Source organism: Macrobrachium nipponense, chromosome 9 (genome assembly GCF_015104395.2).
Source record: "Macrobrachium nipponense isolate FS-2020 chromosome 9, ASM1510439v2, whole genome shotgun sequence".
In the NCBI taxonomy this organism is placed as follows: Eukaryota; Metazoa; Arthropoda; class Malacostraca; order Decapoda; family Palaemonidae; genus Macrobrachium; species Macrobrachium nipponense.
The window spans coordinates 65,371,430-65,395,315 of NC_061110.1; the positions used below are offsets into that span (position 1 = coordinate 65,371,430).

Consider the following 23,886-nt stretch of genomic DNA (forward strand, 5'->3'; position numbering starts at 1 on the left):
ATCAGGTGAAGGGCTGATCCTGTGAGAAGACGAGGGGCGAGGGGACGCCTTCTTCCTTCTCACAGGAACAACTTTAGAGCGACTGGGGCGCTCAAAAGCATCCTCCTCCGATGACGTCCTGGTCCTCTTCTGCAGGGGAAAGGCATCGAAACATTCAGGCGATGACTGGAACGCAAGTCGAGAAAGAGGACGTGAGGCGTCCTCTTCTCTAAGAGGTCTAGACCTAGAGGCATTATAGGGCCGATCTGACGCCCCCTCCACAACACTAGGGGCACTAACACCATCACCACACTTCACAACACTAGATTGGAGAGCGAGCACTTTAGATTCCAAGTTACGGATAGACTCCATAATAACAGAAAGGGCATTACCTTCCGCAGACACAACCTCAGGGCCCGAAGGCAACACCACAGGGTTAGGTGAAACAAAATCTACAGAAGAGTTAGCAGGTGACATATCACTACCCTGACTTCTGCTCACTGAAGCACTCCTGGAGGAAGACCTCCTGATTCTGTCACGCTCTAATTTGCGTACATACGAATCATACGTCTTCCATTCAGAATCAGTCAAATTCTCACACTCCTTACATCTATCATCCAACAAACAAACATGCCCCCTACACCTCGTGCATACTGCGTGAGGGTCTACCGAAGCTTTCGGTAGCCTCACCTTACACTCTTGCACACAACACACCCTGAAACTAGCAGAACTAGATCCAGACATCTTCCAAAGAACAGTCAAAGCCAAAATCAAATCAATCCACGATAGCATATGCCTAGCCACAAATCCAAGTCAATAAACCAAAAGACAATCAGATACTTAAGCAGCAATGAAGTTTGCAAAATCCTAAGACGGAGGTACTGAAAACAGGTGTTGACAGTACCGGCGACAGAGAAAATCTGAATAGAAAATGGGAATGGTTCCTGATATCTGCCTCCCAGCGCCGGGAATGGGTACTAACCACCTGATCTCCCACTGTGTGACGTAAGTTTTGAAATTCTGTCGGATTTCGGAGAATACAGCTATATACGTATATATCTGCCAGGTAAATTTCATGAACAAAAGGGGAGGTTCCAAATCAAGCAAACTGAATCATGTTCTAATAGCATTATTTACCTTGGCAGCAAAGATGCACTGGCACCTGTCAGCAACCCATCTGGCAGGAGTCAGGAATGTAATAGCGGACGCTCTATCCACGACCAAGCCACTAGAGTCAGAATGGTCCCTAGACATGAATTCATTCCAGTAGATTTCCAATCAGATTCCCGGACTACAAGTAGATTTATTTGCAACAAAGTCCAACCACAAGCTCCCTTGCTATGTGGCTCCCAACCTGGACCCTCTGGCTTATGCCACAGACGCATTAACAATAGATTGGAACCTTTGCAGAAGATTTACCTTTTTCCTCCAGTGAATCTTCTGATGAAAGTGTTACACAAGCTACGTTCCTTCAAGGGACAAATAGCCTTGGTAGCCCCCAACTGGCCCAAAAGCAACTGGTTTCCGCTCCTTTTAGAGCTGAAACTCCATCCCAGACAGATCCCTCGCCCGGAATTGACACAAGTAGTACAAACTCAAATTGTGTCAGCTTCCTCAAGAATTCTGCAAACCCTAACTTTATGGATTTCATGAAGTTTGTGGCTCAAGAAGATGCGAGTATTGATCCATGTAATGTCATGTTCATAGAATCGGACAAAAGGGATTCGACGCTTAGGCAATATGACTCAGCTGTTAAGAAGTTATCTGAATTTTTAAAGCATTCAGACATCCATAAAATGACCCCAAATCTGGCCATTTCATTTTTCAGAACATTATTTGAAAAAGGCTTAGCCGCTAGTACTATTACGACAATAAAATCAGCCTTGAAGAAAATATTTCAAGTCGGATTCAAGATAAACTTAGCAGATTCACATTTCTCATCCATTCCTAAAGCATGTGCACGCCTTAGACCAACTGTCTGTCCACAAAAGGTCACTTGGTTCTTGAATGATGTCCTTAAACTGGCGTCAGACACTGATAATGAATCTTGTACATATATTACTCTTCTAAGAAAAATTTTGTTTCTAACAGCTATGGCCTCAGGTGCCAGAATATCTGAACTTTCAGCGCTCTAGTAATTCAGAAAACATAGATTTCCTTCCATCAGGATAAGTGTTACTCTCACCGGAAAATTGTTCCTCTACCCCAGGACACATCTCTGTGCCCTGTTGCAACTCTTAAGTCCTTTTTGGCCAGGACCTCCACAAAGTCCTCAGGTCCTCTCTTTATTAGAGAACAGGGTGGCACGATCTCTATAAAAGGCATTAGACAACAGATACTTTATTTCATAAAACAAGCAAACCAGGAGTCATTTCCACATGCTCATGACATTCGGGCAGTAGCTACATCAATTAATTATTTTCAAAATATAAACTTTGAGGATCTTAAAAAATATACAGGTTGGAAATCTTCATCAGTTTTCAAACGCCACTATTTGAAAAACTTACAAGCTCTGAAATATTCAGCTATAGCCGTGGGGAGTTTAGTCTCCCCCGAATAACATTCCTATAACCTCCTGTCCTTCATTTCTCTATCCTTCCCCCCACCCCCCTTTTTCCTCCTTTCTACCTGCCTCATTAGTACTTGCCACGATGCCTCTCTCCTCGGTGGGGGAGAGCCCGGCGTCCCCAAATCACTCAGGATGTACACATGTAACCAATCCCGGACAAGCTTTACGATCCGCTCATTCATGTCTAAAACTTGTATCAAATATGATAACTATGTGATAATTACCTTTGTTCTACCATTAAGAATAATTAATTATAAGCCTTAACTTAAGTCTTAGTCTTTAAGTTCTAGTTTATTAAGTTTTTTCTATTGTTCATATGGTTTTATATTAAGTAAACTTATATATTATAACAAAATATTTCATTTCTCCTCTCAAGTTTACTCTTTTAATGAGCTTTTGGCTTGGAAGGCATTCTCTTGTATATTTTCACCGGCGAACACAGGTCGACCCAGAAAAGGGATTTTGACAAAGGAAAAATCTATTTCTGGGGAGAGACCTGTGTCGCCCGGTGAACCTAACCCAAATTTTCCCACCCTACACCTATCCAAGCCAAGAAAAGGTATCTAGAAAAGCAAAGATTGAGTGAGGGCACTCGCATCGGGCGTCAACAGTGGTAGTAAGGAGGAGATGTGGGAGGGACCGTTGTCACAGCACACCCTATATTGGGGTTTTGAGAAGGAATACTCTAAGTGGCAGGAGATCTGTGAATAGTGGTTTTCACACGCCCCGAACTTTATACACAATGCCCTTTGGGTGCTCGTGCGAGGGTAGTAAACTCTGCATACCAATGCTAACTTTTTCTCTGATATATTTAGAAAGTATTTATATCAGAAAAAATGCTAGAAGGATCTTTTCACCGGGCGACACAGGTCTCTCCCCAGAAATAGATTTTTCCTTCATCAAAATCCCTTAATTGGGTAATGAGGGACACCTTTTTACTTCCTCATATGGTTTCTATATTTGCAATAAATTCTATTTTGATAGCACATAGTCGCTGTCTCATCTTCAAGAAGTTACCCTTCTGTGGTCTAACCAGAGCTCCATGGTGACCAGACTAATGTCAAATGAATTCTCTTTTAGCTGGTCTTGTGCTCGGGTATTGTGACATAATGATAAACATTCTAACATATGGTAGAGTATAAATGGACTCAGGATAAGAAAGCACTTTCCCAGGTTATCTACAATAGACAACAGACTCCCCATATTCGTGTGGGATGGGCTCCAGATCCCATTCATGAATAGCTAAAATCCGCAAATACTAAAACTTCTCTAAAAATGCTAAGAAATGCTTATTTTGATAGTTAAAACACGCACGAAAAAAACGTAAAAATGCTTATACCTAAGTATTTTAATAGTTTTAGTCACAAAAATTATATGAAAATACAGTAATTTGTGAATATTTCTTGGTGAAAAATACCACCAATAGACGAAATTTCCCCAAATAATGGGTATGTACGGTCCATAGAAAAACCAATGGATGGGCGAGTCCACTAATTGTGAGCCTACGAATAGCGGTGGGCAACAGTGCATCAAAACCAGCATCAAGATTTCTCAACAACTCCAGAAACATCACACACAACAGACACTCACAAGCTCAACAACCATCCTTACCTTACCTTACCTTACAGTTCGTTCGGGTTGCCCCAGGTCCCTCAGTGTGAGGCGCCTCTAATGTCTACCAGAGAGTTGCTAGTACATCTTCCGGTATATTTAGCATCTTCCAATCTTGGATGGTCTGGGATGCAGTTTAGATATTTGTCGAGCTTATTCTTAAACACATCTACGCTCACTCCTGATATATTCCTCACATGAGCTGGCAACGCATTGAATAGATGCTGCATTATCGATGCTGGTGCGTAGTGGATTAATGTCCTGTGTGCTTTCCTTATTTTTCCTGGTATAGTTTTGGGCACTATTAATCTACCTCTGCTTGCTCTTTCTGATATTTTTAGTTCCATGATATTTTCTGTTATTCCTTCTATCTGTTTCCATGCCTGAATTATCATGTAGCGTTCTCTTCTCCTTTCTAGACTATATAATTTTAAGGATTGTAGTCTTTCCCAGTAGTCTAGGTCCTTAACTTCTTCTATTCTAGCTGTAAAGGACCTTTGTACACTCTCTATTTGTGCAATATCCTTTTGATAGTGTGGGTACCATATCATATTGCAATATTCAAGTGGACTACGAACATATGTTTTATAAAGCATAATCATGTGTTCAGCTTTTCTTGTTTTGAAGTGCCGTAACAACATTCCCATTTTTGCTTTACATTTTGCCAACAGAATTGCTATTTGATCATTGCATAACATGTTCCTATTCATCATCACACCAAGGTCTTTAACTGCTTCCTTATTTGTGATTGTCTCATTATTAGGTCCCCTATATGCATATAGCTTTCCTTCTCTGTCTCCATAATTTATTGATTCAAATTTATCAGAGTTAAATACCATCCTATTTACCTCTGCCCAATCATATACTTTGTTAAGGTCTCTTTGTAGAGCGTTCCTATCTTCATCACAAGTAATTTCTCTACTTATTCTTGTGTCATCAGCGAAACTACTCACTACCGAATCCTTAACATTACTGTCTATGTCTTCAATCATAATAACAAACAATATTGCAGCTAGCACCGTACCTTGTGGCACACCGGATATTACCTTGGTTTCATCCGATTTCTCATCGTTTGCAATAACTATCTGTTTTCTGTTGTGTAAAAATTCTTTTAACCATCTTCCTACTTTATCTACGATATTGTGTTTTCTAATTTTCTTTGCTAATATATTATGGTCTACTTTGTCAAAAGCTTTTGCAAAGTCTAGATAAACCACATCTGTTTCATTTCCGCTTTTCATATTTTTGAATATGTTCTCACGGTGGACTAACAGTTGGGTTTGTGTACTTTTTCCGGGTACGAAACCGTGTTGTCCTATATTAAACAAATTATTTTTTATTAAATGTTTCATAATATTTTTCTTCATTACCCTTTCATACACTTTCATAATATGTGATGTTAGACTCACAGGCCTATAATTACTTGCCTCTAGTCTTGATCCACTTTTGAAAGTAGGGGTGATATATGCTAATTTGTGCTCATCATAAATCTTGCCTGTATCTACACTTTGTCTTAATAATATTGCAAGTGGCTTTGCGATAGAATGAACTACTTTCTTTAACAAAATAGCAGGGACTCCATCCGGCCCTGCAGCAGCTCCATTTTTAATTTCATTAATTTTAATTTCATTAATTGCCTGCACATCAGACATCAGACGGACACAAGCACAAAAAACTCAATTACTCAATATCAAAACAATAAAAAACATACAATTGACAACTGACCACGAATAACTGCTTTCAAATACTGACTTGACTGACTGCTCGTCACTTGCTCCAATAACTTTCAAATACTGACTTGACTGACTGCTCGTCACTTGCTCCAATAACTGACAGACTCAGACTCCCTCACTCAAGGCTCGGCGACAGAGCCAGATGAACCCAGAAACACCTGCCAAACAAGCAGTCAACTCATTAACTACCTGTTCACCACTCACGCTTGCTCTCTCTCTCCCTCTCTTTCTCAAATTGAAAACCACAGACACAAACCTTTCCCCATACTATCTTAACAACAACAAAAAACATAAAACATGATATAGCAAATACACAAAACATCCAAAACCTTCCTATTGCCTCCAACAAACACAAACGACCTAACAAAACAACAACAAAAACAACCAGTCACTCTCACCTTCTCTCTCTCTCTCTCTCTCTCTATTACAAGCAACCCTTGAGAACGTTCTCAAATGCAACCACTACATCACTCCACATTTCCTCCTGTTACATTTGACGTCTCCTCACATACTCACAACATCCACACTATATCACTTTTCCTAACACCCAGGGATGTTCAGATACTAGCCCCTTGGATCTTGTTCGAGGCCCCTCATACACTCTCAGTTGCATCACCATTCACTTCCTCTAGACCACTTTCATTCAGATTCCCATGATCTCCCTTGCTACTGTCCTCCCAAATCTCATTAAATATTTCATCTACCCCTTCTAACTCTAGTCCCAATATCTCCTGTATCTCTGCTACCAAATTGCTCACCCCATTCATATTCCTGTCAAACTCCTGAAGGGACTCATTCATACTGTCAACTAACTCCCGACTACTTGGTTCCTGTCGTGTCAAAATCTCACTAAACTCTGTCAACTCAAACCCACATACACTGCAAGTCTCATCCATTCCCTCCTCAGGCTTATCTGCATTGCATGCTTTATCAACCATATTTACCCTAACACTAACCCCTCTATTATGCAATCCTCGCCCTTCCCATTCATTCCCTTTCTTTACCTTCTGCTTTCTTTCATACTTAACCAAAACTAATTGCTCATCCCCAAAATCCATTTGCTCTGATACTCGGCTCATACTTATTCACTTTCAACCACTCACTCATTGCATTCTCATGGACATACTGTGGCACATCCCTCCAACTGCAGAGCTGGGTATGGTGTGCCCTGACCTCATCAATACCCCCATCCACTTGCAACTTCCCCAAAACATGACTTAACCTACTTGGTCCCACTTCCAAAATTTCAAAATGCCCTTCAAATTTTTCCCTTACCTTATTCACATTCATTCTTCCCTTCTCAACCAAATCTTTCAATACTATCCCCAATTCTAAAACTTTCAAACCTCCCACTTGCTCTCCACAAATCCTGGTCACTATCTGATAAACCCAACCTTGGCCTAATAATTCTCTCAAAATTCAGCACATACTTATAGGGTTAAATACCTATTCTTTTTTGCAATGAGGCATATCCCAATCATTATCACACTTACTCATCATCCGCAAAATCTCAGTCAATGTCCTAACAGTCCTTTCAGCCAAACTATTTGCACTGGGCATATAAACATGTACAATAATCCATTCCCTCAACATTTCCTCAAATTCCCATCCCACAAACTCAGGCCCATTATCACTCAACATTCTCACAGGCTTACACACACATCGGTAACATCACTTGGCTTACCATTTGCACAACAGTCCCACTCCTCTTATCTTTGATGGGAACCATACACGCAAATTTGCTCATGATCCACCATTACAATCATTCCTACAAGTCCTCTCACAGTCCTTGGTAGAAAAACAGTCAATCACAAATATTTCAAACAGCTCTTTCATCTGAAGTCACAACACAGGTGGACTCACATGCACACACTGATACTTTCCCATCTGACATTCTTCACATGTAACAGCTACATCCATACAAATCTTATTTAATCCAGGCGCACACAATCTCTCTCTCATGCATTCCCATAACTTATTCTTCCCCATGTGCCCAAACCGAACATGGCCCAACAGGCACATACTCACGGCCGATTCGACGGAAATCATCAGCACATACATTCCTACCTGGTGCAAAAAGTACACTACATTTTTGCACACTACAAACTGTCTTGCAACCCTCTTGTATACCTCCAACTTACACAGCCAATCTTCCACATACACTCCTCCCAAAATGCATTCCCGCAACTCACTTATCTCCAAGCACATATCTTGCATTTTTTCAATTTCTTCCTTGCTCAACAAATCATTCTCACTTCTAGCAATATCAATCATACCCACAACGTTCGCTACACATACACTGCTATCTTGAATCCTTGCTATCTTACTACCCCCCTTTCTAAGAACCCTGTTCCCTATGTCTCCACTCACATCATGCATCCTAAAAAAAATCTATCCCTATTAAAAAACAAGCCAGCATATCATCTTCCCCCATGACTATAGTTATGTACCACTTCCTACCCCACTAACCTAAATTTCAGCTGTACCTCTTCCCATGCTAAAACACTTCCCTGTCCTAACCCATGTATTCTTACACTTGTATAGTACTGCCTTTTCACTTCCCAATCGCATCACTCAACTTCATTCACCACTGACCGACTCACCAAGGAAAACTGTGCCACCGTATCAACTAAGCTACAGTACCCACTATCATATTAATAACAAACGTCACCATTTTCCCTTGGGTTCCATGCATACACACATTCACTACCGCATCGACCTGGTTATCCATACCACAAGCATCCTCACCACATTCCTCCTCAGTTATCTCCACACTTTCATACCTCTGATTTAAATCCCCTTCACAATCCCCTTGTCTGACTAACCAACTACAACCATGTTCCCCATACTGAATTCTCAAAACCCCATACTCTCTATTTGCAGTTAGCTTCCCTCTATACTCAATTGGTTTGTCCCACCCAAAATACAAGAACACATCAACCTCAAACAACTCAGCTACAGCCAACAACAAACGCGACATCTCTTCCTCACCTTGCTCCTCCGTACATGTCCCTTCCTTCTGCACATCACTCATCAACAGTACTCGCAGCTCATATGCATTCTCGGGCACTCCTTCGACCAGACCCTTACTCTCCAAATCTTGCAATGCCGAAAACAAATACTCACAAACTCTGTCATCTCCCACAAACCTCTCTTTTACAACCAAACCCTCAGGCATTCTATCTGTATCCCAGTTGCTTTTCCTGGGATCATCACCCTTACCATGCATCCTTGACATCTTTTCTGCAATCACATATTTACTCCCCGGTACATACTCCAACTTAAATCCAAACTCACTCAAATCCTCGATCGTCATTGCAACCCTAGCATTCACATTTTCTTTCTTAATCATATACACTAATGGTTGATGGTCTGTTCTTATAAAAGTTTATCCCATACAAAAACACTTTCAACACTTTCACACAAAATCTTATAGCCGCAAGCTCTTTCTCAACCACCGAGTACTTTCGCTCCGCTTTATTAAAGGCCTTACATACGCTATCACTCTCAATTGCTCTTCCCCATTCACCTCTTGCAACTGCACTTAACATCCCCCCATACTAAACTTATTAGCATCTGTATAGAGCTCAAGCCTACTCGCATCCTCGCCATAATCTGGGAAAGCCAAGGTGATATCCTTTGCAGACTCCTCTTTCAAGCTTTCAAATGCTCTCTCCATTTGCTCACCCCACTTCAATTTAGTGCAATTTCTCTTCCCCATCCATTCAGTCAGCGGCTTTCCTATCCCCAAACAGTCCCTAACAAACTTCCTTTCAAAGTCAATCAATCCCAAAAAACCTTTTAACTCACGCATGTACAGAGGATGTGGAAATTCTATTACCTTTTGCACAAACTTTTCACTCTTCCTTACACCACTTGCACTCGTCATATGGCCAAGAAATTCCACCTCCCCAGCCAACCATGTACATTTCTCAAACTTCACTTTCACTCCAACCTCTTCCAAGCACTCTAGTACCCTCTCAAGCAACCCCATATTTTCTCTTCAACAGTTTCATCCGCAATCAAAATATCCTTTATTCCTTTATAAACACAGTCACCTTCTTTCTATCAAGCCCAGCCAAAATTACATTCACTGTCCTCTGGAAGGCAGCAGGCGAGTTAGCCAAATCAAAACTCAGCTATTTAAACCGGTAGTGACAACTAACACTAGAAAAAGCTGTAACAGGCCTGCTCCCCTCCTCAAGAGGCATCTGACAATAGCCCCATACCAGGTCTAATTTGGTCCTCATCCCATGCATCTTGTACACACAATCAGATATCACATTCATCGGAAATCACTCCTTCGCAGTCGCTTCATTCACCCTTTTGTAATCTACACACATCTGCAAACCTCCATCCGGCTTTCGTACAGGGACTATGGGGCTATTCCAGGCACACTCTCACTCCTCTATATCACTCCCACTCACTAGTTCCTCACACTGCTCCTCAATCTCTCATGCGATAGGCGGGGAAAAGTGTCAGGGATGCTGATATATGGAGGTATTGCCTTCCAAATCTATTTTGAATTCTGGAAGCTTAGAACCCCCCCCCCACAAAATCCTCATCTCCACAACTCAATACACTCCACCTATTCCACAACATCCGCATTAATCGCTCCCTGTCACCATCACTAACATTTTCATCCACCCTAACGCTCTCTCTCTCATCATACTTCCAACTATCACCTTCTTTCACATAACCTGTCATCACCTGTCGCATCCTAATGTAACTCTCGTCATCTGCATTCATCAACATGTACAGCAACCTTACAAAATCACCCTCACGTATACACCATACTCGCTTCCTCCTAGCACTTGGCAACAAGGCCACAAAAACCTGAGGATTCTCCATGTCTAAGACCCCATTGTACACATGCATACTCGCTCTTACCAACTTGCTCACATCCACACCTTCAACCACATATTCACACTTGTCACCGATGGCGATCCTGAGATTACCTGGCCACGTGAATTACAGGAGAGACTGATGGGAGTCTTACCTGTCCTTCAGCATTACAGGTGTGGACCGGTGCTGAAGACATCTCCGGAAGTCTACTCTTCCCCGTACTCTTCACCTCTGAAAGTCTGCCAGAGGAAGACTTTCTGACGACGACTTAGACTTAGAGGATGCGACCCTCGATGTCCCTCTCCTGCCGTATCCTGAGAGAATCTCTCTGGAGAGTCCCAAAAACTACAAGAAGGCTGTTCTTTTTGGAAAGGGCTAGCCTTTTTACAGGGGACTGGAGAGGGAGACAACTTACGAGCCCTCCTTTTCAATGGATGGGACTCGTCATGGAAACGCCACTGGCACCTGGGAGAGGACTCCCCAGGCTGAAAGCACTAGACAACAGCAGTACTCCTTTAGAGATGTCTTTCCAATGGCGCTCTATTGCGATCTGGGATTTGTCAACAGAATCGCCTGAGGGGGCGACTGCTCGTGGACAGACCCCAGTCCTCCCTTGGGCTACCAGTATGCCTCTTCCCAGGTTCTGGGGAGTTTGACAAAGACCTTTGCCTAAGAGAATCAGTGGGCCGAACAGCCACCTCCTCCACAACACTTGCACTTGCACTCACTTCACCACTTACCTTGTCCATTATGGTTTTCACGGACGCTCCTAATTTCTCCATTGCTTGGAGCATGATTGAAAATTTCTGATCTACTCTTGCCTCTAAATTGGCCACAGCATCGGGTACGGGTGTGAGAGAGCGAAGATTAGGACTGGGAATGACAGGTGGTGGGGAAGGTTCAGAAAGAGACAAATTATCATTAGACAATTCCTGACTAACTAAGCTTTTTGCTTTACTCTAGAAGCCGCTTTTCTCTTTCTATCTCTCTCTAACTTGTTTGTGTAACTAGTCAAGATCTTCCGAGTTCTTTGATCCCAATTAATACATTCCCAACATGTTTGATCTGGTGTACAAGTCTGTCACCTACAACCTGTGCAAACTGAATGTGGATCATTACCCGCTTTAGCGATCCTAGTATTGCAGCCTTTACTGCAATATCTAATTCCAGATGAACTAGTGTCTGACATTATGTAGACCAATTCAAAACTAGTGAATTTCAGTGCAAAAGTATTTAAAACCATTTCAATTCCTAAATAGCTAATCACCGAAAAAAAAAGCTACCAATATTCAGGGTACTTCACCAAATGACTCCAACAATGAGCAACGGTAAAGAATTCAAAAAATTCAACTGACTATTGAAACTGTGTTAACAGTACCAGCCGGCAGATACAACTGACTTTTGTATGGTGTTGGTTCCTCACACCCCTGATAGTGGGCGGGGGGTATCACCTGACCAAAACAAACTAGCATTACCGCAAATTTCAAAAATTCTAGCTGCCGACGGTTTTTAGAAACTATAGCTATGTAACTACTTGGTAAGTTGCATACATAAAATGCCGATTTTATGGCGTTAGACAAGCGCCATAAAACTGGATTGCCATTAACCAGGGACTGCCTGTACCATTATTTGCTAATTTAGTATCTCAAAAAACCTGCAAACCCTTACCCATCAAGATGAATAGTACCATACCATAGGAACCTGGAACCTCTGGGCAGTCTAGGGCTCCTTTTGGTCAATTTGCTTGACTTAGACTTGCAATAAACTAAAGTATGTGCCACTAATGAGAGTAGTAGCAAAGAAGGTTGTACGGTATGTGCATATATAAGACGCATTTCACAAGACTTTGATGCTGCAATAACTGGATACAGATTTACATCATTTGGGACATCAACATATTGATACCCTGAAAATAGACAGAAAAAGATATATTACATAACTAATTCATCTATGTGTTGTGCAATGGTTCAAAGTAAAGAACTGCAAGCAGATCCTGCTACCTAGGTGAGAAACTAATTAATTTATACAGAATGGTGTGAACAACTACAGTAAAATCATTGCTGCCGAAAAGAAAAATTATATAGTTATAAATATTTTACAACAAAATTAGAATTAGACATAAACCATTCACTTATCCAAACATACTTAATAAACACTTTCACATCTCAACAAAACTATAAAACTGAAAAAATTAAAATGTAATGAGTCTTAAAACATTAAAAATTCAATTCTCTGAAAACCAGTTTCTTCAATGAATTTAAATATACAACCAAACTCATATGATTTCTCTCCAAGTGGTTTGGAAAGAAGAAAGTTACCATTCTTATCCTGGCACTCTGAGAATAAAAAATATTAAATCCCAAGATTTGGGGTGCTTAGATGGCACAAAGTCAAGGAGACCAAGCAAGCTTCACAATTTTGCTAGGCCTTTCCTACCAATGAAAAACTGTTAGATGAGTATGGTCATTACTCAGCTGACATGAAGCTGTCTCCCACTTTTGGTGTTATGTAATAGTACTTCCAAGGGGAAGTTTGCCTTGTGATTTCCGGCATTTTTTTGCATGCCACCAATCAGACCCTCCCATGTCTTCAGTTCATCTATTTTTTTCTCTTCTATATAAAAAAAATAACCCCTATGTAGCAAAGGAATTAGCATCATTCTTTTGGCCAACTCATCCACTATCTCACTGCCTGCTACACCCATATGTGCAAGTATCTAGCAATAATTTACTTGCCAATTTTGGCAGCTGACCAAACATGCCCATTCTAACATTTCTAAAAGCAGTGGATGCTTAGAGTTTCAAGCTCCCACTGCATCCAATGCACTTTGAGTCATTAGATTATTTTTTATTTAGTTGAAGGTTTTCTCAACATAATGAAAATTTTTATGATAAATTTAATTATAATATCTACAGTACTGTTAAAGTTAGCTTACATTTTTGTGCCATAAGGTGCTACTGGCACTCAAAATAAACAAAAGAATTATATGTGGCTTACCTGGATGGAACGGTCTGTAACCACTGTCTTCCACCAGGTGGCAATGGAATGTATATTATGGGGGAGTAAAAGGGTAGTTTAAATTTGACAATGTCTTCGAGGAGGGATATATGGGAATGGTGTGTGTGGGTATTGTCGGTTGTGGCGATCACCGAGTATATCAGTGGCGAGAGTCTGTTATGGAGAATTGTGTAGAGTCAGTAAGTCAGAAAAGACGGTCAGTCAGAAGTAGCCAGTGTTATTTGGTGCTTTCTTGGTTTATATCAATATCGTATGGTTGTTGTGCATGTGTCTGTCTGGTGATTGTTGAGCTGAAGAGGTTGTTGTAGTTGATTTTGCATTTTGGTGATTTCATGAGTTGTGATTGTTGTGCTGGGTTGGAGTTGGCGTATGATTTGTCATGTTGTTTTCAGGCTGTTGAGATTTGTTTGTGTGGTGATTGGGGTGTTGTTTTTTGAGTGATTGTATGATTCTGGTGCTTGTCTGTCTTGGGTAGTGAAATTCTCGGCAGTTGTTGTGTCTTGACTAGCCTATATCCAGCGGACAGCACACCGCCTAGCCCTGAGTATCTGGAATCTAAGGTAGGTACATGTGTTTGTGTTTTGTGTGTTCTGTATTTTGGTAAGCCAACTCTCCTGCATGCAATTAGTAACGTGAAGAGGTAAGTGTGGCAGAGGGAAAGTTCGATAGTCGGTACAACTAAAATAACTGTGGGAAGCTTGCTTGCTTTGTTGCTTTGCTTGTGATCCCGCCACAGTAATTTGTGGCGCCCGAACAGGGACTACTGGTGTGGCAGCTGCAAGACGATTGGTTAGGCTGGTGTGTATGAGTGGTGAGAAAATTTAGGATGGAGGGATTGAGTGAGGTAGAGAGGTAGAAGGAGGAGCTGAGGTTGGCGAAGGAAGTTGGGAAAGCAATGGAAGTGGGGAATGAGAGGCTGAGGTTTGAGTGTGAGCAGTATAAAAAAAGAGTTAGAAGAGTTTAGAGGAATGATGAGGAATGCAGAAGCAGGAATGAAAGAGGAAGTGAAAGAGGCTGAGCAGTGGATGGTTGAGAAGATGGATGAAAAGTTGGGATCGATGACGAGTGATGTGCAAGAGATGACGATGGAAATGATGAAAGGGTTTTTTGGAGAGGGAGCTGTCGGAGGTAGGTCTTGTGACAGGCCATGAGCGGTAAAGAAAGTGGAAAAGCGAATGGATGAGAGTACGAGTGACGAAGGTGATTTGGTTGTGAAAAGTAAGGGAAAGAAGGGGAAGGCACTGGATAAGGATAAACCTGAGTACCAGAATAAGAAGGGGGCTGAAGAAAAGAAGACTAAGGGAAAGAAACTATACTCGGTTTTTTTCCATCTGTCCACCTGCCTGTGGTGCTTGCGCATGGTAACACTGCGTCCCGGGCTTAAATAGTTACGCTATGGGTAAGTTTTAGGTAAATAAAAGGATATCTGGGTGCACATTTGCACCTGAAAAGTATTTTAATAATTTACTGTATGTGAATTACACTGTTAATATTCGAAATAAGATATTGTTATTATAGTTGAATGTAAGCTGCCTTTTCGGGGTGGCGAATGGAACAGCCAGACGCAGTGGCGGGAAAATTGCTTTTCTTGCTGTTCACTATGGCAAGATGTCAACTTTATTGGACCACACCTACTCTGCTACTAAGCTATGTGTTACTTCATTACACATAAGTATATAAGTATATACTTTTAATTTTTATAAAGTGCGTTTTAGCACTTTTCCCCCCACTGTGTCTGGCTGTTCCAATTGCCACCCCGAAAAGGCAGATCACATTCAACAATAATAACAATATCCTATTTCGAATATTAACGGTGTAATTCGCACACAGTAAATTATTAAAACACTTTTCAGGTGCAAATGTATACCCAGATATCCTTTTATTTACCTAAAACTTACACATAGCGTAACTATTTAAAGCCCGGGATGCAGTGTTACCATACGCAAACACCACAGGCAGGTGGACAGATGGAAAAAACCGTATAGTAAGGATGACGGACAGGGTGAGACCAGGACTGAATACATGGGTAAAGGGCTGAGAGTGATTAAGATAGCAGTGAGTGGAAACAGGTAGGCAGGAAGAAGGGTAAGAAGAGCGTAATCAAGAGCATTGATGTTAGTATGGAAGTTGCTTCGTTGTATTTGGAAGAGGTTAGGAGGGATCAGAATGGAAGTAGCGAAAGTGAGAGTGAATAGGAAATATGAAAGACTGTGTATATGAGAGAGGTGCCCCGATGTGCACAATACGAGGAATATGGTAGTAGGGATATATGGAACTTTTTTTCAGGAATATGAGAAGTATGGTGTGGCTAAGTATGGGGATAGCAAGAGAGTTTGGGCAAGAGAGTTAGGTAGCTTTTTGATGGGATTCTTGTTGAGTATGTATGGGGTAATGATGAGTGAAGGGAATGTGCTGTATAAGGGTGTGAAAGCCAGGATTGGAACAGGCGAAGAGGATAAAGGGTAGCATTAGATATAGGAGAAAACATGATTTTGAATAGGCAAGAATGAATGTTGGTGAGTTGCTGTCAATGTGTGTGCAGGTTGGAAACATTACCTGGGAAAAAGTTTGGGAACGAAGGGATAAATGAGTGCAAAGAGTTAGTGAGGAAGTTGTTAGCGACTGTGCCTGAGAGTGTGTATGAGTTTATAAATCTGAAACGTATGGAGAAAATGCAATGGACGAATGAAAGGTTAAAGTGGAACAACATTTTAGAAGTAGTAGAGGATTATGAGCTAGATAGGTGTATGAAAGAGAGTAGAAGTGTTAGTGTTAGGACTGAAGTAGCTGAGGGTATACCAGAGTTTAAGAGCTATAGGGAGGCAGTTTTAGAAGGGCCGAGGCGAATGGCAGAGCGAGTGGTTGATAGGAGCATTAGAGCAAGTACCATAAGATTAGTTAACTCTAAGAGAAATCAGAATGCAAGCGTTGGAATAAGGTCTGTCAGTCGTGAACGAGAATGAGGTTTGTGGTAATTGTGGAAAGAATGGGCATTATACTAGGATGTGTAAGGAACCACATGCAAAATGTGTTGAATGTGGAATGGAAGGTCATGTAGCGAGTGTGTGTAGGCAAAAGAGGATGAGTCAGGCAGGGAATTCGGGAAACTAGGTACAAAGGGGATTCAGTTGGGTGGGTCCTCTGGTGTGTGGGCAGTAGGTGTGATTCATGTACGTGAAGGATTGTTGCATGAAAAAAAGTTTGGGGATAGAGCTCATGAATGTATGAGTGTAAAAGTGAGGTGCAAAGGGGTGTGTTTGGTTGCTTTGATTGATACCGGGTGCAGTGTCAGTGTTCTTTTAAGAATGGATGGGACAAGTTGTGGAGTGAGAGTGAAATTAGGAAATGTAAAGGGGAGGTATGAGGAATAGGAAATTTAGGTATGCCTGTAGCGGGAATGTTATGAGAAAATGTAGAAACCGAAGGGGTAGCAATGGATGAAAGTGACTTTTATTTGATCGAGGGAATGAGTGATAAGTATATGTTGTTAGGGTACAGGTTCCTGAAGAAGTGTGGGATGGTGGTCCATCCGAGCCCGAACATGATTGAATTGCATAAGAAAGGGAATGTATGTGGAGAATTGTACTTGGATAGGGATGGAGGGGTAAACAGTAAAATATAGAAGGGATGTAACATTCTAATGTATTGCAAAACTTAAAAGTGATCAAATCAAAGTAACACTTACCTATCAATTTCCTATTGATGGCAAACATCAAAGTCCTATTAATCATATCAAGATAAACCGTGATATAATCTCCTTGGCAGAACTTATACTCAGCATGCACGAAAGCCACATTTTTGTGGCATATCCTTCCTGAAGAAAATAAGAAAGATATACTAAATACATATACTGGTCCAGTGCACTATCAGTTACCACTAAGTTTTCCATTTGAGGTACTTATGTGAACTGATACAAATACTTTTTCCATCAAATTTATTTAGATCAACATCTTAATTTTTCAGTCATATGTGCTACAATATGAGTTTAAATTTACAGTAATAAAAAATAAAACAAAAACAGAGATAAAATATTTTCTATAGTGACCAGTATAGGCAGTCACCACTTTTCAGTGGCATTGGTGAATGCCGTTTTGGTTTTATGAATTACAATGCTTGGCTAACCAGATTTTCGGCATCTGTAAGCAGTTTATCGGTTTCAGTAGGCAGTTTATTGGTGTGGTTAGTAATTTTCGGTGCCAGTAAGTGGTTTATTGGTGCCTATGGCGTCGTAAACAACCTTTACTACCATAATCATTGTGATGTTTAGGTTATCGACTATTTTCGGTTATCAGCATTCAGCACGAAACAGAACTCCTGCCATTAACCGGGGACTGCCTATACGATACATAAAAGGCAATAGGAAATATCATTATAACAATTAAGAAATATAAGTTTTCGTAATAAAATTTATTACGTATTAGGATACTTACTTACTGTTAAAGATAGCTTACTTTTCTGTGCGGATAGGTGAGTCAGCATTCAAACAAAAGATTGAATGGCTGCCCAGATGACTGTCTAGTAAACCTAATCTCCATCAGGTGTGTTTTGAATTGAGCTAAAGGTTTCTTGCATGAAACCCAAAACATTCTTACCTGATCTGGAATCCTTTCTGGATCTTACTGCTGCCAGGAAGTGCAGCCCTGCAGAGAAAACTGATGCAATTCAGCCAGAATGAAACAGAAGCAGAGTGAGGGGACTCCTATGCCTGGGACCAAAAGGCCTATAAAACAAGTAACTAAAAATAAAAACTGTTATGATATAAAGGTAGGCTCCTTACCATATACTAGTATGCACCGTCATGCTCCCCAAAATATCAAAATCCGGGATTTCAGTTCAGGAAAAGACTTTACCCACTACTAAAAGTAAACTAGGGGCTTTACAGTTTTCAAACATGATTCTGCATACTTGAGGTATTGAATGGCCAAAACTAAATTGCTCTTCTACTGCACCAAATCAATCTCATCCTCAAGCCTAATCAAATACGTCACAGAAAACCTCATGTTCTCTGACAAAGACGTATACTAGATTTCTAGAACCTTAAAAACCAAAAGGTTAGCTTTGCCTCTTCCAGGGTTAACCGATGACAAAGACTTCCAGGCTTAATCTATGACAAAAGGCATTCTAGGTTTTCTAAAAACACAAAACAAAAGGTTAGCATTGCCTCCTCTAGGCTTAACCTCAACACATTCTAGGTTTTCTAAAACCACAAAACAAAAGGTTAACTTTGCTTCTTTCAGGAATAACCTTGCCAAAAACATCTTAGTTTTCTAAACTCACAAAAAAAAAAGGTTAACTTTGTCTCCTCCAGGCTGAACCTCAGACAAAGTTGTTCAAGGTTTCTAAAACTACAAAACAAAAGGTTAACTGCATCTTCCAGGCTTAACCTAAGTAAGTTTTAACTGCCACAACAAGACAGAGAAGCATTTCCTCTTCTTCCCCACTAAAGAGGTTAAATTTTAATACCTACAGCTCTCAGTAAAAACTTAAGTCTTAACAATTCTTAGTTCTAAGGCAATAAGATAAAATTGCATTCCCTTTACAACAATCTTAAGTAGAATACTTACCATAAATTTACTCCTTTAATTGCCAATAATGCTAAATGAAAGACAGATTCATAGTAAATAGTCCAATGGAACTCATTCCAGAGGCCCCCCAAAAAATCTGCAGGTAAAATCTAAACCCGCATCTAAATACCAGAGAGATACGGATTCTGAGTCGTAGGGGCTTTAGTCTCAACTAATCTCAACCCTTTGAGGCACTGATCATAAGCCAGATCTAATAGCACATTACACAATACGTAGGAAAACATGGAACGCTGAGGTTGATAGTAGTAGACAGTGAAAAACTTACTACAGGCAGTCCCTGGTTATCAGCAGACTCAGTTAATGGTGATCCAGTTTTATGACACTTGTCTAGCGCCATAAAATCAGCAATTTATGGTGCTATAATGGGGCAAGTTTCGGTTATCGGCGCCATAAGGTGCCGATAACTGGATATCGACACCATTAACCAAAACATAGCATCATAAATCGCAGAACTTCGGTTAATGGTGGCTTTCGCTTATCAGCACCCTGCCGAGATAGGAACCCCCACCGATAACCGGAGACTGTCTGTATATTTAAGAAAGTAGAGTAACTTTAATGTCTACAAGGACAGAATCCATGATACCTTTGAAAATCCCCTTATTGGTAGGAAACTGTCAAACATCCCCAAGAGTTTAGTGTGAGATGCAGAAGTTAGTGGAAGTGCATGGAATTCTGTAGTCTGAGGCAATTTTTCTCTAATAGAAGAATAGCAGACATATCTACCAATGTGGCGGGATCACAAGCTAGAAAAAAAACAAGTGGCAAAACCCTCCCCACATTAACCTAATCGATCCAGCTGCCAAACCCACCCTCAGTCACACTTTCTTCTTTACACAACAAATACAGCAGGATAACTGACCTTCACCTATACAAAAACAAAACAAAACAAAACAAAACACAAAAAACAAAAAACTCTCAAAACACATGTACTTACCAATCAATCCAGTTACTCCGGGCTATCCTGTGCTGTCCACTGGTTAAGGTCACTGGGACACCAACAACAACAACACCAACAACAACAACCAAGAACCACAACACCACAACCCAACACAACAACACCAAGGACTACAACCCAACAACTCATACAACAACAAAAGACCACTGCACAAACAACACAAAAAATCACAATAGCACAGGCACAACTCTAAGCAAAAACACTAACTTAACAACACCAAATAAAACACAAAACTCAATCAACTTCCAATGCCTTCAATAAACTCCTCCAACACTACTATCTATCACAGGCTCTCACCAAAGACTGACTGAAAACTCACCAAAAACACAGAACTCTGATCTCTACCAGCAGACAACCCAGCCAGAACTCACCAACAGCCAATACAGTTGTTAACCATCCAACCACCAATTACTCTCTCTCTCTCTCTCTCTCTCTCTCTCTCTCTCTCTCTCTCTCTCTCTCACACAGAGACGTTGTCAAATGGAACTCCATAACTCCTCCATATTTCCTCCCCAATTCCATTTGACAACATCTCCTTTCACTCACAACACCCACACTAAATAGCCTTCTGCAACACCCACGGATGTTTGGACGCAGGTCCCCTGGATCTTGTTTGAGGGCCCTCGTACACACTCTCAGTTACAACGCCATCAACTTCTCCCAGACCACTTCCAGTCAGACTACCATCACTATCTCCCTCACTACCATCCTCCCAAATCCCATTCACTATCTCATCTACCCCTTGCAACTCTTGTCCGAACATCTCTCGTAACTCTGCCACCAAATCACTTACCTCATTTACACTCCTGCTGCCACCAAATCACTTAGCTCATTTACACTCCTGCCAAACTCCTGAAGAGACTCGTTCATACTGCCAACTACATCCTTACCACCTGATTCCCTTCCTGGTGAAACTTCACTAAACCCTGACAATTCAAACCTACACACGCTATATGTATCATTCCTCCCTCAAAGTCATCTGTATTACACGCCTTATCCACCATTTTTACCCTAACACTAACCCCTCTTTCATGCAGTTCACGTTTCTCCCTTTCATTCCCTTTCCTAACCCTCTTCTGCTTTCTTCCATACTCAACCAACACTAAGTGCCAATCTTCCAGACCCATTTGCTCACTGACACTGGCTCACATTTATTCACTTTCCACCACCCACTCATCACATTCTCCTGAACATACTGCCGCACACTAGAGGACCCACCCAACTGAATCCCCTTTTCACTTAGTTTCCCGAATTCCCAGCCTAAATCATCCTCTTTCACCTACACACACTCGCCACATGACCTTCCATTCCACATTCAACACATTTCACACGCTGTTCTTTACACATCCTAGCATTATGCCCGTTCTTCCCGCAGTTGCCGCAAACTATGTTCATATGGGTACCCCGACATCCACTAGCTATATGCCCTACCTGTCCACACCTATAACATTTAATATCCTTATCTTTCTTACACTCACTCACCAAATCCCCTGTTTGCCCACACCCAAAGCACACTCCTAACGCCCAACGACATTCATTCTTCCTGTGTCCTGGCTTACCACATCTATAACACTGATCTCCTCGCTCACGACTAACTGACCCTACTCTTCCAACACTCGCACTCCTATCTCTGTTAGTGCTAACTACACTCACATTACTTGCCCTAACGCTCCTACCTACCACTCGCTCTGCCATTCGCCTCGGCCCTTCCAAAACTGCCTCCCTATAGCTTCTAAACTCTGGTACAACCTCAGCTACTTCAGTCCTAACACTAACACTTCTACTCTCTTTCATACACCTATCTAACTCATAATCCTCTACTATTTCTAAAATGTCGTTCCATGTTAACCTTTCATTCGTCCATCGCATTTTCTCCTTATATTTCAGATTTATAAACTCATATACACTCTCTGGTACAGTCGCCAACAACTTTTGCACTAACTCCTTACACTCATTTATCCCTTCATCCCCAAACTTTTTCCTGGCAAATGTTTCTAACCTACAGACATACATCGACAACGACTCACCAACATTCATTCTTGCCTCTTCAAAATCTTGCTTTCTCCTATATCTAACGCTACTCTTTATCCTCTTTGCCTGTTCTACAATCCTAGCTTTTACACTCTCATACGGCACATTTCCTACACTCATCATTACCCCATACATACTCAACAAGAATCCCATCAAAAAGCTACCTAACTCTCTTGCCCAGACTCTCTTGTTATCCCCATACTTTGCCTCACAATACCTCTCATATTCTTTAAAAAAGTCCCCTATGTCCCTACTACCATATTCCTCATATTGTGCACATCGGGGTACCTCTCTCATATACACAGCCTTTCGTACCTCTTGCTTACTCTCACTCTCACTTTCGCTACTTCCATTCTGACCCTCTTTCCCTCTTCCGAATACAGCGAATCCACTTCCATACTCACGTCCATACCCCTAACTACGCTCTTCTTACCCTTCTTCTTTCTACCTACCTGTTTCCACTCACTGCTATCCAAATCACTCTCAGGCCTTTCCCCAATGTATTCTGTCCTAATCTCATCCTGTCTGTCACCCTTACTAACCTTCTTTCCCTTAGTCTTCTTTTCCTCAGCCCCCTTCTTATTCTTGTCCTCAGGTTTATCCTTATCCTGCGTCTTCCCCTTCTTTCCCTTACCTATCACAACCAAATCACCTTCGTCACTCGTACTCTCATCCACTCGCTCCCTCACTTTCTTTACCACTCCTGGCCCGTCTCAAGACCCAGTAGGCCTACCTCCTACAGCTCCCTCTCCCACGAATTCCTTCATCATTTCCTGCATCATCACTTGCACTGCATTCATCATTACCTGCAATTTTTCATCCATTTTCTCAACCATTCTCTCTTCCGCTCCTTTCACCTCTTCTTTCATTTCCACTTTCACACTCCTTAGCATTCCTCTCATTTCCTCTAACTCCCTCTTCTGCTCCTCACACTCTACCCTCAACCTCTCATTCTCCACTTCCAACCTTCCCTTAGCTTCCCTCGCCAACCTCAGCTCCTCCTTCAGCCTCTCTATCTCCTTAAACCCTTCCAGCCTCACTTTCTCCACCAATCACACAACTCAATACCCCAACTGCCCTGCAGCTACCGTACCAACAGTCCCTGTTCAGGCGCCAAAAAATAATGTGGCGGGATCACAAGCTAGGAAAAAACAAGTGGCAAAACCCTCCCCACATTAACCTTATCGATCTAGCTGCCAAACCCAACCTCAGTCACACTTTCTTCTTTACACAACAAAATACAGCAGGACAATTGACCTACACCTATACAAAAACAAAACACAAAAAACAAAAAACTCTCAAAACACATGTACTTACCAATCAATCCAGTTACTCCGGGCTATCCTGTGCTGTCCGCTGGTTAAGGTCACTGGGACACCAACAACAACAACCAAGAACCACACACAACAACAACAACAACACAACCAGGACTACAACCCAACTCAACAACAACACAACAACCAAGGACAACAACAACGCAACAACAATCAAGGAACACAACCACAACTCAACAACACAGCAACCAACCAAGGAACATAACAACAACCTAACAACACAACA

General features: G+C 41.4%; 1 protein-coding gene across 4 annotated transcripts in view; it reads right to left on the minus strand.

The window, feature by feature from the left end:
- Positions 1-23,886, minus strand: part of LOC135218436 (SPRY domain-containing SOCS box protein 3-like) — a 222,151-nt gene that overhangs the window by 56,400 nt on the left and 141,865 nt on the right. For all 4 annotated transcript variants that reach the window (XM_064254749.1, XM_064254750.1, XM_064254748.1 and 1 more), the window contains 2 exons: positions 17,441-17,569; positions 12,406-12,643 (listed from right to left, as the gene is read on the minus strand). In XM_064254749.1, coding sequence (XP_064110819.1) covers positions 12,406-12,643; positions 17,441-17,569 — 367 coding nt within the window. The remainder of the gene's footprint in view (positions 1-12,405; positions 12,644-17,440; positions 17,570-23,886) is intronic.